This window comes from Muntiacus reevesi, chromosome 14 (assembly GCF_963930625.1).
Source record: "Muntiacus reevesi chromosome 14, mMunRee1.1, whole genome shotgun sequence".
Lineage (NCBI taxonomy): Eukaryota > Metazoa > Chordata > Mammalia > Artiodactyla > Cervidae > Muntiacus > Muntiacus reevesi.
Window position 1 is genome coordinate 36,637,473 of NC_089262.1, and position 13,691 is coordinate 36,651,163.

General features: G+C 39.2%; 1 protein-coding gene across 2 annotated transcripts in view; it reads right to left on the bottom strand.

Annotated features, from left to right (window-relative positions):
* Positions 1-13,691, bottom strand: part of OXCT1 (3-oxoacid CoA-transferase 1) — a 161,231-nt gene that overhangs the window by 139,433 nt on the left and 8,107 nt on the right. For both annotated transcript variants that reach the window (XR_010658981.1, XM_065905191.1), the window contains exons 2-3: positions 11,629-11,737; positions 9,855-9,945 (exon numbers count right to left, since the gene is read on the bottom strand). Coding sequence is in view for 1 of the 2 variants with exons in the window: in XM_065905191.1 (XP_065761263.1) it covers positions 9,855-9,945; positions 11,629-11,737 (200 nt within the window). In the remaining variant the exon portion in view is untranslated. The remainder of the gene's footprint in view (positions 1-9,854; positions 9,946-11,628; positions 11,738-13,691) is intronic.

Sequence of the window (13,691 nt, forward strand, 5' to 3'; positions counted from 1 at the left end):
ATAATAACCTATAGTGGAAAAGAATCTGAAAAAAGATGAATATAGATATACATATAGATATATGTATATATAAATATACAGCTGCCAGGCTCCTCTGTCCATGCAATTTTCCAGGCAAGAAAACTGGAGTGGGTAGCCATTCCCTTCTCCAGGGGATCTTCCTGACTTAGGGATTGAATCCAGGTCTCCTGAATTATAGGCAGATTATATTAACCATCTGAGCCACCAGGGATGCCCATATACAGAATAAACAACAAAGTTTTAATGTACACCTCAGGGAACTATATTCAATATCTGATAATAATTTACAAGGGAAAAGAATCTGAAAAAATGTATACAGATATACATATATATACACACACACACATATGTGTAACTGAATAACTTCACTGGACACCTGTAAGTAATAATATAGATCAACTATTAAAAAATGAAGTTGCAACTACTTACCAAACTCTATTTCTCTTCCTTACTCTCAATTTAAATATATTCATCTCAATTATAGCCACAATTACCTTGTGGCTCAGCTGGTAAAGAATCTGCCTGCAATGCAGGAGACCTGGGTTCAATCCCTGGGTTGAGAAATCCCCTGGAGAAGGGAAAGGCTCCCCACTCCAGCATTCTGACCTGGAGAATTCCATGGACTGTATAGTCCATAGGGTGGCAAAGAGTCAGACACAACTAAGGGACTTTCACTTTCACTTTTACCAGTGGCCTGAGAGCTCAGTTGGTAAGGAATCTGCCTTCAATGCAGGAGACCTAGGTTTGATCCCTGGGTCGGGAAGAGAAGGAAATGGCAATCCACTCCAGTATTCCTGCCTGGAGGATCCCATGGACAGAGGAGCCTGGCAGGCTACAGTCCATGGGGTTGCAAGAGTCGGACATGACTTAGCATCTAAATGACCAATAATAAAAGTTTATATTTTTATATTTACCATAATAATATCAAGGGTACCAAAACAAATGAAAATGTAGTGCAAATGGTCCCCAACTAAAAATGGTTTGACTTAATTTTTCAACTTTATGGTTGTGTGAAAGTCATATGCATTCAGCATAAACCATACTTCAAATTTTAATCTTTCTCCAGACTAGCGATCTGCAGTACAACATCCTCGTGACCCGGGGCAGAGGCAGCCACAGTTCCATCAGCCACACAAGCATGAGAGTAAACCACCAAACCCTTACAACCATTCTGCACCCATAGGACCGTTCTGTTTCTCACCCTCAGCACAGTATTCAGTAATTACAGGGGGTAAGCAACACTGTATTACGAAATAAACTTTGTGGTAGATGATTTTGCCCAACTGTAGGCCAAAGTAAATCTCAGCACGTTGAAGGTAGGGTGGGCTAAGCTACAAAGCTCAGTAGGTTAGGTGTACTAATATATTGGTGACTTAGAATATTTTCACTTTAGAATGGGTTTATTTGGATTTAACCCCACTGTAAGTAGAGGAAGAACTGTATTTGGATATAAGGTTAATTTATGACATAGTGAGGGGCTTCCCAGGTGGTACTAGTGGTAAAAAACCCGCCTGCCTATGCAGGAGACATAAGAGACACGGATTTGTTCCCTGGGTTGGGAAGATCCCCTGGAGAAGGGCATGACAGACCACTCCAGTATTTTTGCCTGGAAAATTGCCATGTACCAAAGAGTCTAGCAGGCTATATTCCATAGGGTCACAAAGAGTCAGACACAACTGAAGTCACTTACCAGGCACACATACATGACATAGTTATATGAGACACGTGAAATCTTGAAGGGGCTGAGCAGGAAGTCCAAGTGCACATCCCAGGAAGTGGTTCGGTTCAGTCGCTCAGTTGTGTCCGACTCTCTGCAACCCCATGGACTGCGGCACGTCCGGCCTCCCTGTCCATCACTGATTCCCGGAGCTTGCTCAAACTTATGTCCATTGAGTCTGTCATGCCATTCAACCATCTCATCCTCTGTCATCCCCTTCTCCCCCCGAATCAGGGTCTTTTCAAATGAGTAGTTCTTTGCGTCAATCTTCCCCAGCATCAGAGTCTTTTCCAAAGAGTCAGTTCTTCGCATCAGGTGGCCAAAGGATTAGAGTTTCACCTCCACCATCAGTCCTTCCAATGAATATTCAGGATTGAGTTCCACCAGGATGAACTGGTTGGATCTCCTTGCAGTCCAAGAGACTCACAAGAGTCTTCTCCAATGCCACAGTTCAAAAGCATCAATTCTTCAGTGCTCAGCTTTTGTTTTTATCTTTAAACTAATTTATTTATCTTAATTGGAGGCTAATTACTTTAAAATATTGTAGTGGTTTTTGCTGGAGAAGGCAATGGCAACCCACTCCAGTACTCTTGACTTGAAAATTCCATGGATGGAGGAGTCTGGTAGGCTGCAGTCCATGGGGTCGCTAGAAGTCAGACACGACTGAGCGACTGCACTTTCACTTTTCAGCAACTTAGTAGCAGCAGCAGCAGAGGTTTTTGCCATACATTGACATGAATCATCCACGAGTGTACATGTGTTCCCCATCCTGAACCCCCCTCCCACCTCCCTCCCCACTCCAACCCTCAGGGTCATCCCAGTGCACCAGCCCTGAGCACCCTGTCTCATGCATCAAAGCTGGACTGGCAATCTATTTCACATATGATAATATACATGTTTCAATGCTATTCTCTCAAATCAGCTTTCCTTATAGTCCAACTCTCATATTCATACATGACTACTGGAAAAATCATAGCTTTGAAAAGATAGACCTTTGTTGACAAAGTATTTTTAATATGCTTTTTAATATGCTGTCTAGGTTGGTCATAACTTTCCTCCCAAGGAGTAAGCATCTTTTAATTCCATGGCTTCAGTCACCATCTGAAGTGATTTTGGAGCCCACAAAAATAAAGTCTGACGCTGTTTCCACTGTTTACCCATCTATTTGCCATTAAGTGATGGGACCAGATGCCACGATCTTAGTTTTCTGAATGTTGAGTTTTAAACCAACTTTTCACTCTCTTCTTTCACTTTCATCAACAGACTCTTTAGTTCTTTTTCACTTTCTGCTGTAAGGGTGGTGTCGTCTGCATGTATGAGATTATTGATATTTCTCCCAGCAATCTTGATTCCAGCCTGTGCTTCTTCTAGCCCAGCGTTTCTCATGATGCATTCTGCAAATAAGTTAAATAAGCAGGGTGACAATATACAGCTTTGTATACTCCTTTTCCCATTTGGAACCAGTCTGTTGTTCCATGTCCAATACTAACAGTTGTTTTCTGATCTGCATACAGATTTCTCAAGAGGAAGGTCAGGTGGTCTGATATTCCCATCTCTTTCAGAATTTTGCAGTTTGTTGTGAAATACACAGTCAAAGGCTTTGGCACAGTCAATAAAGCAGAAATAGATGTTTTTCTGGAACTCTCTTGCTTTTTCGATGATTCAGTGGATGTTGGTGATTTGATCTCTGGTTCCTCTGCCTTTTCCAAAACCAGCTTGAACATCTGGAAGTTCACAGTTCACATACTGTTGAAGCCTGACCTGGAGAATTTTGAGCATTACTTTACTAGCGTGTGAGATGAGTGCAATTGTGTGGTAGTTTGAGCATTCTTTGGCATTGCCTTTCTTTGGGATTGCCTTTTCCAGTCCTGTGGCCACTGCTGAGTTTTCCAAATTTCCTGGCATATTGAGTACAGCACTTTCACAGCATCATCTTTTAGGATTTGAAATAACTGGAATTTCATCACCTCCACTAGCTTTGTTCATAGTGATGCTTCCTAAGGCCCACTTGACTTCGCATTCCAGGATGTCTGGCTCTAGGTGAACGATCATACCATCACGATGATCTGGGTCGTGAAGATCTTTTTTGTACAGTAGCACAAGGTTTGTTTGAGCCCTCTGAGCATCTCTGGCGGGAAAGGAGGAAGTGGATAGCCCTTCCCAAACCAAATAACCTAATCTTGGGGGAAATGTCTATGATCAGCCAAGGCAGCCGAGATCTCCCCTTCAAGCCCTTTAGAGCTCAGACCTGTAGCTATCTTGACAAATAAACTGGCACAGCAAAGGAGCCATTTGCCTTTATCTCTGGGTTCAAAACCATTGGTGCAAAACCAGAAATTTTATTTAGAGTGAAAAACTGCTCCTGGACCCCCTATACCTGAGTGGTACAGAACAACAGGCATACCTCACCAGACCACAACAGAAAAGCAAACACTGCAATAAAGCAAGTCCTGAAAATTTTGTTATTTTCCACTGCATATAAATGTTTATACTATACTGTAATCTATTAAGTGTGCAATAGTATTTATTATGCCTAAAAATAATGTCAATGCCTTACTTAAAAAATACTTTGTCATAACACTGCAAAGCAACTACACTCCAATAAAAAGTAATTAAAAAAATGAAAGCCACAGTGATTCAAAAAAATACTGCATTGTTAAAATATGCTAACAATCATCTGAACCTTCAGGAATTCATAATTTTTTTGCAATAATAACATCAAAGATCACTGACATATGTATACCTATGGCTGATTCATGTTGATGTTTGACAGAAAACAACAAAATTCTGTAAAGTAATTATCCTTCAATTAAAAAATAAATTAAAAAAAGATCACTGATCACAGATTACCATAACAAATACAATAATAATGAAAAAGCTTGAAATATTGCAAAAATTATCAAAAAGTGACAGAGACATGAAGTGAGCAAATTCTATTGGAAAAATGGAGCCAAACAAACTTGTTTAATGCAGGGCTACCCTGAACCTTCAATTTGTAAAAAGTGCAATGTCTGTGAAATGCAATAAAGCAAAATGCAATAAAACAAGATATACACAAGTATATACAAGTAACAGCATTGTAATCTCATGTACAGGTACATACACGCATCTCCCCTCAACCAAGGATACATGCCAAGACAGTACCAACCCTACAGATGCTATGTACAATCCCCTGGAGAAGGGAATGGCAATCCACTCCAGTGTTCTTGCCTAGAAAATCCCATGGACAGAGGAGACTGGTGGACTACAGTCCACGGGGTCACAAAAGATTCAGATACAATTCAGCAACTAAACAACAATACACAGGTATCTTCTTTTCTTATACATGAATATCTATGATAAAGTTTCATTTATAAATTAGGCACAGTAAGATATTAACGATAATAACTAATTATATAGTAGAACAATTATAACAGCATATTGTAATAAAAGCTATGTGAATGTGATCTCTCAAAATATGTTACTATACAAATTTAACACCTTTTTCAGCTTAACTGGGCACTCATATGCACTATGGCTGTAACTTGCAATTTGAGATGCAGCAAGAAAACTAATACAAATTTCTTTTTCCTTCTTTACAATTTCAGGCTGAAGACTCATTCTCACCATACATCTTAGCAATCTCAGCATACGATCGTTTTCTTTCCTTATTAAATCAAGAATATTCACCTTCTCACTTTAAAGAAGCATTTCATGGCTTCTCTTTGGCATATCTGAATTACCAGCATCACTACTCTTGCATCTGGGGGCCATTATTAAGTAAAATAAGCGTTCCTCGAACACAGTCACTGTGATCTGGCAACACTGATGAGCATGGATCTGATAATGGCGTAACTAAGAGACTAACCGGTGGACACGCTGAACAAAAGGATGATTCTCGTCCAGGGCAGGACAGAGCAGGAGGGCGTGAGATTTCATCATGCTACTCAAAATAGCCTGTAATTGAAAACTCATGAATTGTTTATTTCTGGAATTTTCCATTTAATATTTCCAGACCAAGGTTAATGTCGTGTATCTCAAACCATGTAAAGCAAAACCAAGGATAAGGGGGGGACTGTTGTACATATGTACATATGCTGTACATATGTTGTACATCCTACCAGCATTTATTAGTCTTCTACATGAAGTGGGGCTGCCCTTGGAGTTGTCTAAATCCCCACCTTCAAGAACAGTAATCTAAAACAACCTTGTCCTGAGGAAATGAAAATGACTAATATAGCACACCTAGTCTTCCCTTGACTGTGATTTAATTACCTGAAATAAAGTTTACTGTGAAACATTTGCTCATCCAGGTTTGTAATTCGTATGTTAAAGTCTTCCAAAAACCAGAGGAACATCTGTGATTTTCCCACTTTTCTAATCAACCCATATTAAAGTATAGATTCTTCTCAGTGATCCTAAGGGAGGGTTTGTCTTATCAACATTTAATAGTCAATACTCATAGCAAAGTAAGTGCTACCTCAGGCCAACAGGTCTTACTGGTCATTAAAAGCAAACAAACAAACAAACAAAAAAACACCAGACATTAGGAGTCCTGAACTTTGGAAGACTTCCAATTCAGGCAGAACTTATAAAGATGGAGTCTTTTTCTAAAGGAGAAAACAGTCATTATTTCCTTATATTAAAAAATGAAGTAGAACTGATTTCCAATGTTGCATTAGTTTCAAAATATAGAGCCAAGTGATTTGGTTATATATTCATACACATTCTTTTTCAGTCTCTTTCATTACACGGTATTATAAGATATTGAATATAGTTCCCTGTGCTATACAGTCGGTCCTTGCTGCTTATCTATTTTACAAATATATACAGTTGTGAGGATCTGTTAAACCCAAACTCATAATTTATCTCCCCCCATCTCCTTTCCCCTTTGGTAACCAAAAGTTTGTTTTCTATGTCTGTGAGTCTATTTCTCTTTTAGAAATAAGTTCTTTTGTACCACTTTTTTTAGATTGAACATATTGGTGATAACCATTACTTCTAATGCCATGTTCTCTCCCTTTACCCCACAACTCACACTATGTTTGGTTCTCATATAAAGACATACTAAGTTGTCCTCCTCATTTATCTGATTCTAATTATCAAAACAAAGTCCTCATCCCTATAAACCTAAAATGCCTCCAATTAAGCTAATCAACAGCAAAAAAAAAAAAAAAAGATAATCAACTGCTAATCAAGGTGTACAGAGTGCCTTCTTTGAGTTCGATGAAGCAGGTTATCAGTACTTACTCTGCACGAAGAATTTACATTAATCTGTACTACTGCCAATGAAGCAGATGTAAGAGACACGGGTTTGATCCCTGGGTTGCTAAGATCTCCTGGAGAAGGGAATGGCAACCTACTCCAGTATTCTTGCCTGGATAAACTCCAGTACTCTTGCCTGGAGAATCCCATGAACAGAGGAACCTGGCAGGCTACAGTCCATGGGGTCACAAAGAGTCAGACATGACTGAAGCATCTTAGCATACATGCACACACTCCTTAGAAGCACTGACCTATCAGGAAAATTCAACCAAGTATACATAATCAAAAGTACTTTTAATAAACATTAAGTTCAAAGGGCGCAGGATGTGTTTCAGAAATAACAAGTGACCATGAACAAGTTACTTCCCTGTTTACAGAGGGTTTCGCCTATTAAATGAAGGGACTGGAGCACATGGTCTCTGTAATCCCATCCAGTTTCAAGTCTCCATGACTCTGAGACTGTAGGTCAAGCATAAATAGTAGGAAACACAAAACTACTCTAGGGATTTCCCTGCGGTCCAGTGGTTAAGACTCCCCACTTCCACTGCAGGGGGCATGGGACTGACCTCTGGTTGGGGAACTAAGATCCTGCATGCTCCATGGTGCAGCTAAAAAAAAAAAAAAAAGAAAAAAGAAAATAGAAAACTACTCTAAGTAAAAGGATTGGCCTGTAATGTACACCAGAGATAATAAATACATATCAGTACACAGAGACAGGCTAACCATCTCCACAGGAATTCAGAAAGGGACAGATCAATGAAGGCTAGAGCAGTTCTCTAACTGGATATGGCTTCTGTAAGATGGGAAAATATGTGGATACCCAGAGAAGTGGACAGGCTTCCAAGCAAAAATAATAGCATAAATAAAGTCAGCAAAAAAGAAAATGAGCAAGAAACAACAGATAAAACTGGACATGGAACAACGGACTGGTTCCAAATTGGGAAGGGAATACATCAAGGCTGCATACTGTCACCCTACTTATTTAACTTATATGCAGAGTACATCATGCACTGTGCTGGATTGGATGAAGCACAAGCTGGAATCAAGACTGTCAGGAGAAATATCAACAACCTCAGATATGTAGATGGTACCACTCTAACAGCAAAAAGCAAAGAGTGTCCAAAGAGTCTCTTGATGAAGGTGAAACAGGAGAGTGAAAAAGCAGGCTTAAGACTGAATATTCAAAAAACGAAGATCATGGCATCTGGTCCTATCACTTCATGGCGAATAGATAAAGAAAAAATGCAGTAACAGACTTTATTTTCTTGGGTTCTAAAATCACTGTGGACAGTGACTGCACCCATGAAATTAAAAGATGCTTTATCCTAGACAGTGTACTAAAAAGCAGAGACATTACTTTGCCAACAAAGGTCTGTATAGTCAAAGCTCTGGTTTTTCCAGTAGTCATGTACAGATGGGAGAGTTGGACCACAAAGAGAGCTGAGCACTGAAGAATTGATGCTTTCAAACTGTGGTGTTGGGAAAGACTTTTGAGAGCTCCTTGGATAGCAAGGAGATGACACCAGTCAATCCTAAAGGAAATCAACCCTGAATATTCATTGGAAGGACTAATGCTAAAGTTGGAACTCCAATACTTTGGCCACCAGATATGACGAGCCAACTCATTAGAAAAGACCCTGATGCTAGAAAAGATCAAGGGCAGGAGAAGGAGGCAACACAAGCTGAGAAGGCTGGATGGCATCACTGACTCAGTGGACATGACTTTGAACAAATTCTGTGAGACAGTGAAGGACAGGGAAGCCTGGCTTGCTGCAGTCCATGGAGTTGTAAAAAGAGTCAGACATGGTTGACTGACTAAACAACAACAACAATGACGTAGATCAGTTTTGTTGCCTAAATAATCTGTGCTATTTCTTCTAAATTGCATTTATGGTAATATACTAAGCTGCCAAATTAGTTAATTTCTTTAATTTTTAAGATCTTTGAAGTCTTTCAGTGTTAGAATAGCTGATAATTTACCACTGTGAATTAAAATGGCCTTTCCCTTAATAACTAAACATATCTTAATATGCAGGCCATTCATCATTAAGATTTTATGGGTCATTGCTGACCATTTTGATATGCAAGCCTACTGTCTTAATGCTGGCTGCATACCCTCCTCTTTCTACCAAGACCAGCAACATTTTTAATGAGTGATTATATTCTTCATGTATCTTCTACAGCAAGGGCATAACCAAAATAAAAGAAACATTTCAAATGGATGTCCATCTGCCTTTGTAAATAAAGATCTACAATAAGGTGCAACATAAAATCTCTAAGTTTTAAAATGAAAGGGGTCTTTGCTGGTGGGTCAGTGGTAAAGAACCTGCCTGCCAATGCAGGAGACATGGGTTCAATCCCTGATCCAGGAAGATCCCATACACCTTGGAGCAACTAAGCCTGTGCTCATCAACTACTGAGCCTGTGTTCTAGAGTCCAGGAGCCACAACTACTGAAGCCCATGTGCCCTAGGGCCCATGCTCCACAACTAGAGAGAAGCCCCACCTCGCCACAACTACAGAAAAGCCAGTCAAAAAAAAAAGAAAAGAAAAGCCAGTGCACCAATAAAGACCCAGCACAGCCAAAAAAAAAAAAAATAAATAAACAACTAAATAAACTTTAAAATGAAGGGCTCAGTTTGAACATTTTTCTTTTCTTGTGGCATCTTGGCTCCCTGACATGTGAGCAAACCTGTGCCCCCTGCAGTGGCACCATGGAGTCTTAATCACTGGAATGATAAAACTATCTCTGATCCTTAAGCTTACTGCTCCCATCAATGAAGAAATATTTCACTTCAGTGGTAGACTTCATTTCAGTATTATGAAGGATTATCATTTCTTTCAAGTCAATTGTTTTAGAAACACACACTTACCCAGCATTGTTGCTGACTGCAGTTAGTCCTTTTACTCCAGTCTTTAGCAAAGCTCCTATAAGATTCTCTGGAATTCCACATAACCCAAAACCTATAATGGGCCAAGAAAATAAATAATTGTGTAGAGGGTAATTTTCTTCCAAGGAAACGTTATCTGTTACTCTTTAAAAAAAAGAAAAATATACCAGCACATTATTAGACCTACTATGCAAATACACAGATATATCTCAGCAACTTAAGAAGTGGTCACAGACAGTAGAAAGATCAATGGTTGCCAGGAATTTGAGGGGTGGGGGGAGACGAATACACAGAGTACAGAAGTTTTCATGAGCAGTGAAATACTTTGTATGACATTATAATGATATATATATAAGTCACTATACTTTGGTCCAAACCCACAGAATGTGCAACATTATTTACTTCATTAAAGTGAACCCTAAGGTGAACCATGGATTTTGGTGATTATCATATGTCAATGCAATTCATCCTTGGTTAAAAAAAAAAAACAAAAAAACAAGTACCACTCTGTTGATAATGGCTATGCATGCATGTGGGGAATTTCTGTACCTTCCTGTCAATTTTGTTATAAAACTAAAACTGCTTTGAGAAAAAAGTTTCCAAAAAGAAAAAAATTAACACTCAGGATAGACATTTTCAGAAAAACTTTTGTTTCACTCATATATATATACATATTACATACATGTGTGTTTGTTGGATTGTGATGTAAAATGTGTTTTTAGATCAAAAAAGTTTGCAAGTTACTTTACTAAAGTTCTACTGGCAAAACAAAGCACAAATAAACCTCAAAAAAAAATGAAACAAAATAAATGGTCATATAGCTATCTCCAAATGTTTTACATCATTATATAGCAGCAGACACCACTGCCAGGTCCTTGATTCATAAGTATAAAGCCAAGTGCAACGTGTCAATACAGCCAGATACATATTGTTCTTCTTGCACTTAACTACATATTTGTTATTTTCCCACTTTAAAATTGAACCTTTACACAGTTACTTTTTCAAGCATGTTTGTTTTACATTCCTGAATAGATTCTGCAGATCTAGAAGCCTAAGCCAATGACTTTCATTTCTTTTACACAATTCCTCAAACAGTACTGGGTCTAAAATTCAATGACTGCTGAGTGGAATGAATGAACGAATGAAGAGCAGCCTTAAAAATCACCCTTGATTTTTATGACCAAGGCCTAGAAATCCAAAGAAACGTATAAGAATCAGGCAACACGTTTAATGAGTGTGAGACGGGGTGCTAAAAGACATTCTAAACAAAAAGAAGCAATAGAACCTGAGAAACTCACTAACAGATAGATGTGGATGTGCTCTCTAGCTTCCAAAATGAGGAGGAACAAAAGGAATGGCCAGTGTGGGCTGCTGAGATCAATGCAAACTTTTCTTTTTTTAATGCAACCGTCTTAAGCAGAATTCCCAAGTATCTAGGGATTTTTCAAAGCTACTAATAACATATCCCCATTTAAGGTGTCAGCTTTTCAAATAAAAGGAAAAGAAATATAAAAGGTCAAATATAAAGTGCTAAACCTTGCTAAACTTTCAGGAAGGGGAGACTATAATAAAAAATAGATAATATGTAATAAATAAATTAAGATAAATAATCAATAACTAAACAATAAAATAACTGGCATTTCTAATAATTGGCATTTATTAACAAAGTAATAAAATAATTAGCCTTTCTAATCACCTCACCATTGTGATTTCCCTGCTTTGCGAACATCAAAAGGAAAACAATACTATTACTCACCGCCAACCAGTATTGTCGCACCATCAGGAATGTCTTTTACCGCTTCCACTGGGTCTGTATAAAATTTGGTATGATGACGCGTGCTAGTTGAAAAGTAGCAAATACTTCCCTAAAACATTAAAAAACACTTTAAAATAAACAAGCATTTGGAAAGTTGTGTTTATTTTGCATGTATACGAATGTATTCAACGATTATATATACAAGGATAATTTCACTAGCTTGTCTTTGAAAGAGTGCAGCTGTAAGTAGTTCATCTTAAGAGTAGGATGGACAGAGACTTCCTTGGTGGTCCAGTGGTTAAGACTCCAGGTTCCCAATGCAGAGGACCCAGGTGAAATCCCTGGTTAGGGAACGATATCCACATGCCGAAACTAGAGTTCACATGCCACAACTAAAGATCCTGCGTGCCACTATTTACAACAGCCAGAACATGTTAGCAAAACTAGATGTCCATCGACAGATGAATAGGTAAAGAAGTTGTGGTACATATACACAACGGAATATCACTCAGCCATAAAAGGAACAAAATGAGGTCATCTGCAGTGATGTGGATGAACCTAGAGTTGGTCATACACAGTGAAAGAAGTCAGAAAGAGAAAAACAAATATTAACGTATATATATGGAATCTAGAAAAATGAACCTATCTGCAAGGTAGAAAGAGAGACACAGATACAGAGAACAGACTTGTGCACACAGCTGGGAAAAAAGAAGGCAAGACAAACAGACAGTAGCACTGACATATATATGCTGCCACGTGTAAAACACAGCCAGTGGGAAGCCACTATAAAACCCAGAGAGCTCAGCATGGTGCCCTGTGATGACTCAGAGGGCTGGGGTAGGGGCGGGGAGGGAAGCTCGAGAAGGAGGGGATGTATGTTATGTATGCTTACAGCTGATTCACTTTGCTGTACAGCAGAAACTAACATGACATTGCAAAGTAATTATCCTCCAATTTTAAAAAATCCTATGGTAAACCATAATGGAAAAGAATACTCAAAGTCGATTGAGTTGCAATCACTCATACTTAACATCATCTCTTCTTTATTCTCATTATATAGTCAACCTAAAAAAAAGAGGGCTTCCCCAGTGGCTGAGGGGTAAAGAATTTGCCTGACAAGCAGGAAATAGAGATGTCAGTTCGGTCCCTGGGTTGGGAAGAACCCCCTGGAGGAGGAAATAGCAACCCACTCCAGTAGTCTTGCCTGAAAAATCCCATAGACAGAGGAGCCTGGTGGGCTATAGTCCATGGAATCGCAAAGAGTCAGACACAACTGAGCACGAAAGCATAAAAAGAGAGGGGGTAGAGAGAATGACACCTGACTCCTAAGACACTGCCCCTTAACCAGCCCATCGATGTTGTAAGCTCACACCCATGCCTATCAGAGCCCCAGGGGATCAAAGCAAAAGCATAAATGAGAGCTCTCACTTTTTTCTCCCTCCAAAAACTCCTTTCATAAAAAGTGTCAGTTCAGCCACTCAGTCGTGTCCAACTCTTTGCATCCTCATGGACTGCAGCATGCCAGGCCTCCCTGTCCATCACCAACTCCCAGAGTTTACTCAAATTCATGTCCACTAAATCAGTGATATCATCTAACCATCTCATCCTCTGTCATCCCCTTCTCCAGCATCAGGGTCTTTTCAAATGAGTCAGTTCTTCAAATCAGGTGGGCAAATATTGGAGTTTCAGCTTCAGTATCAGTCCTTCCAATGAATATTCAGGACTGATCTTTAGGAAGGACTGGGTGGATCTCCCTGCAGTCCAAGGGACTCTCAAGAGTCTTCTCCAACACCACAGTTCAAAAGCATCAATTCTTCGGTGCTCAGCTTTCTTTATAGTCCAACTCTCACATCCATACATGACTACTGGAAAAACCATAGCTTTGACTAGATGGACCTTTGTTGGCAAAGTAATGTCTCTGCTTTTTAATATGCTGTCTAGGTTGGTCACAAAATGTGTCAATTAATACAAAAGGTAAAGAAGGAAATGGCAACCCACTCCAGTGTTGTTGCTTAGAAAATTCCATGGACAGAGAAGCCTGGTGGGCAACACCCCATGGGGTC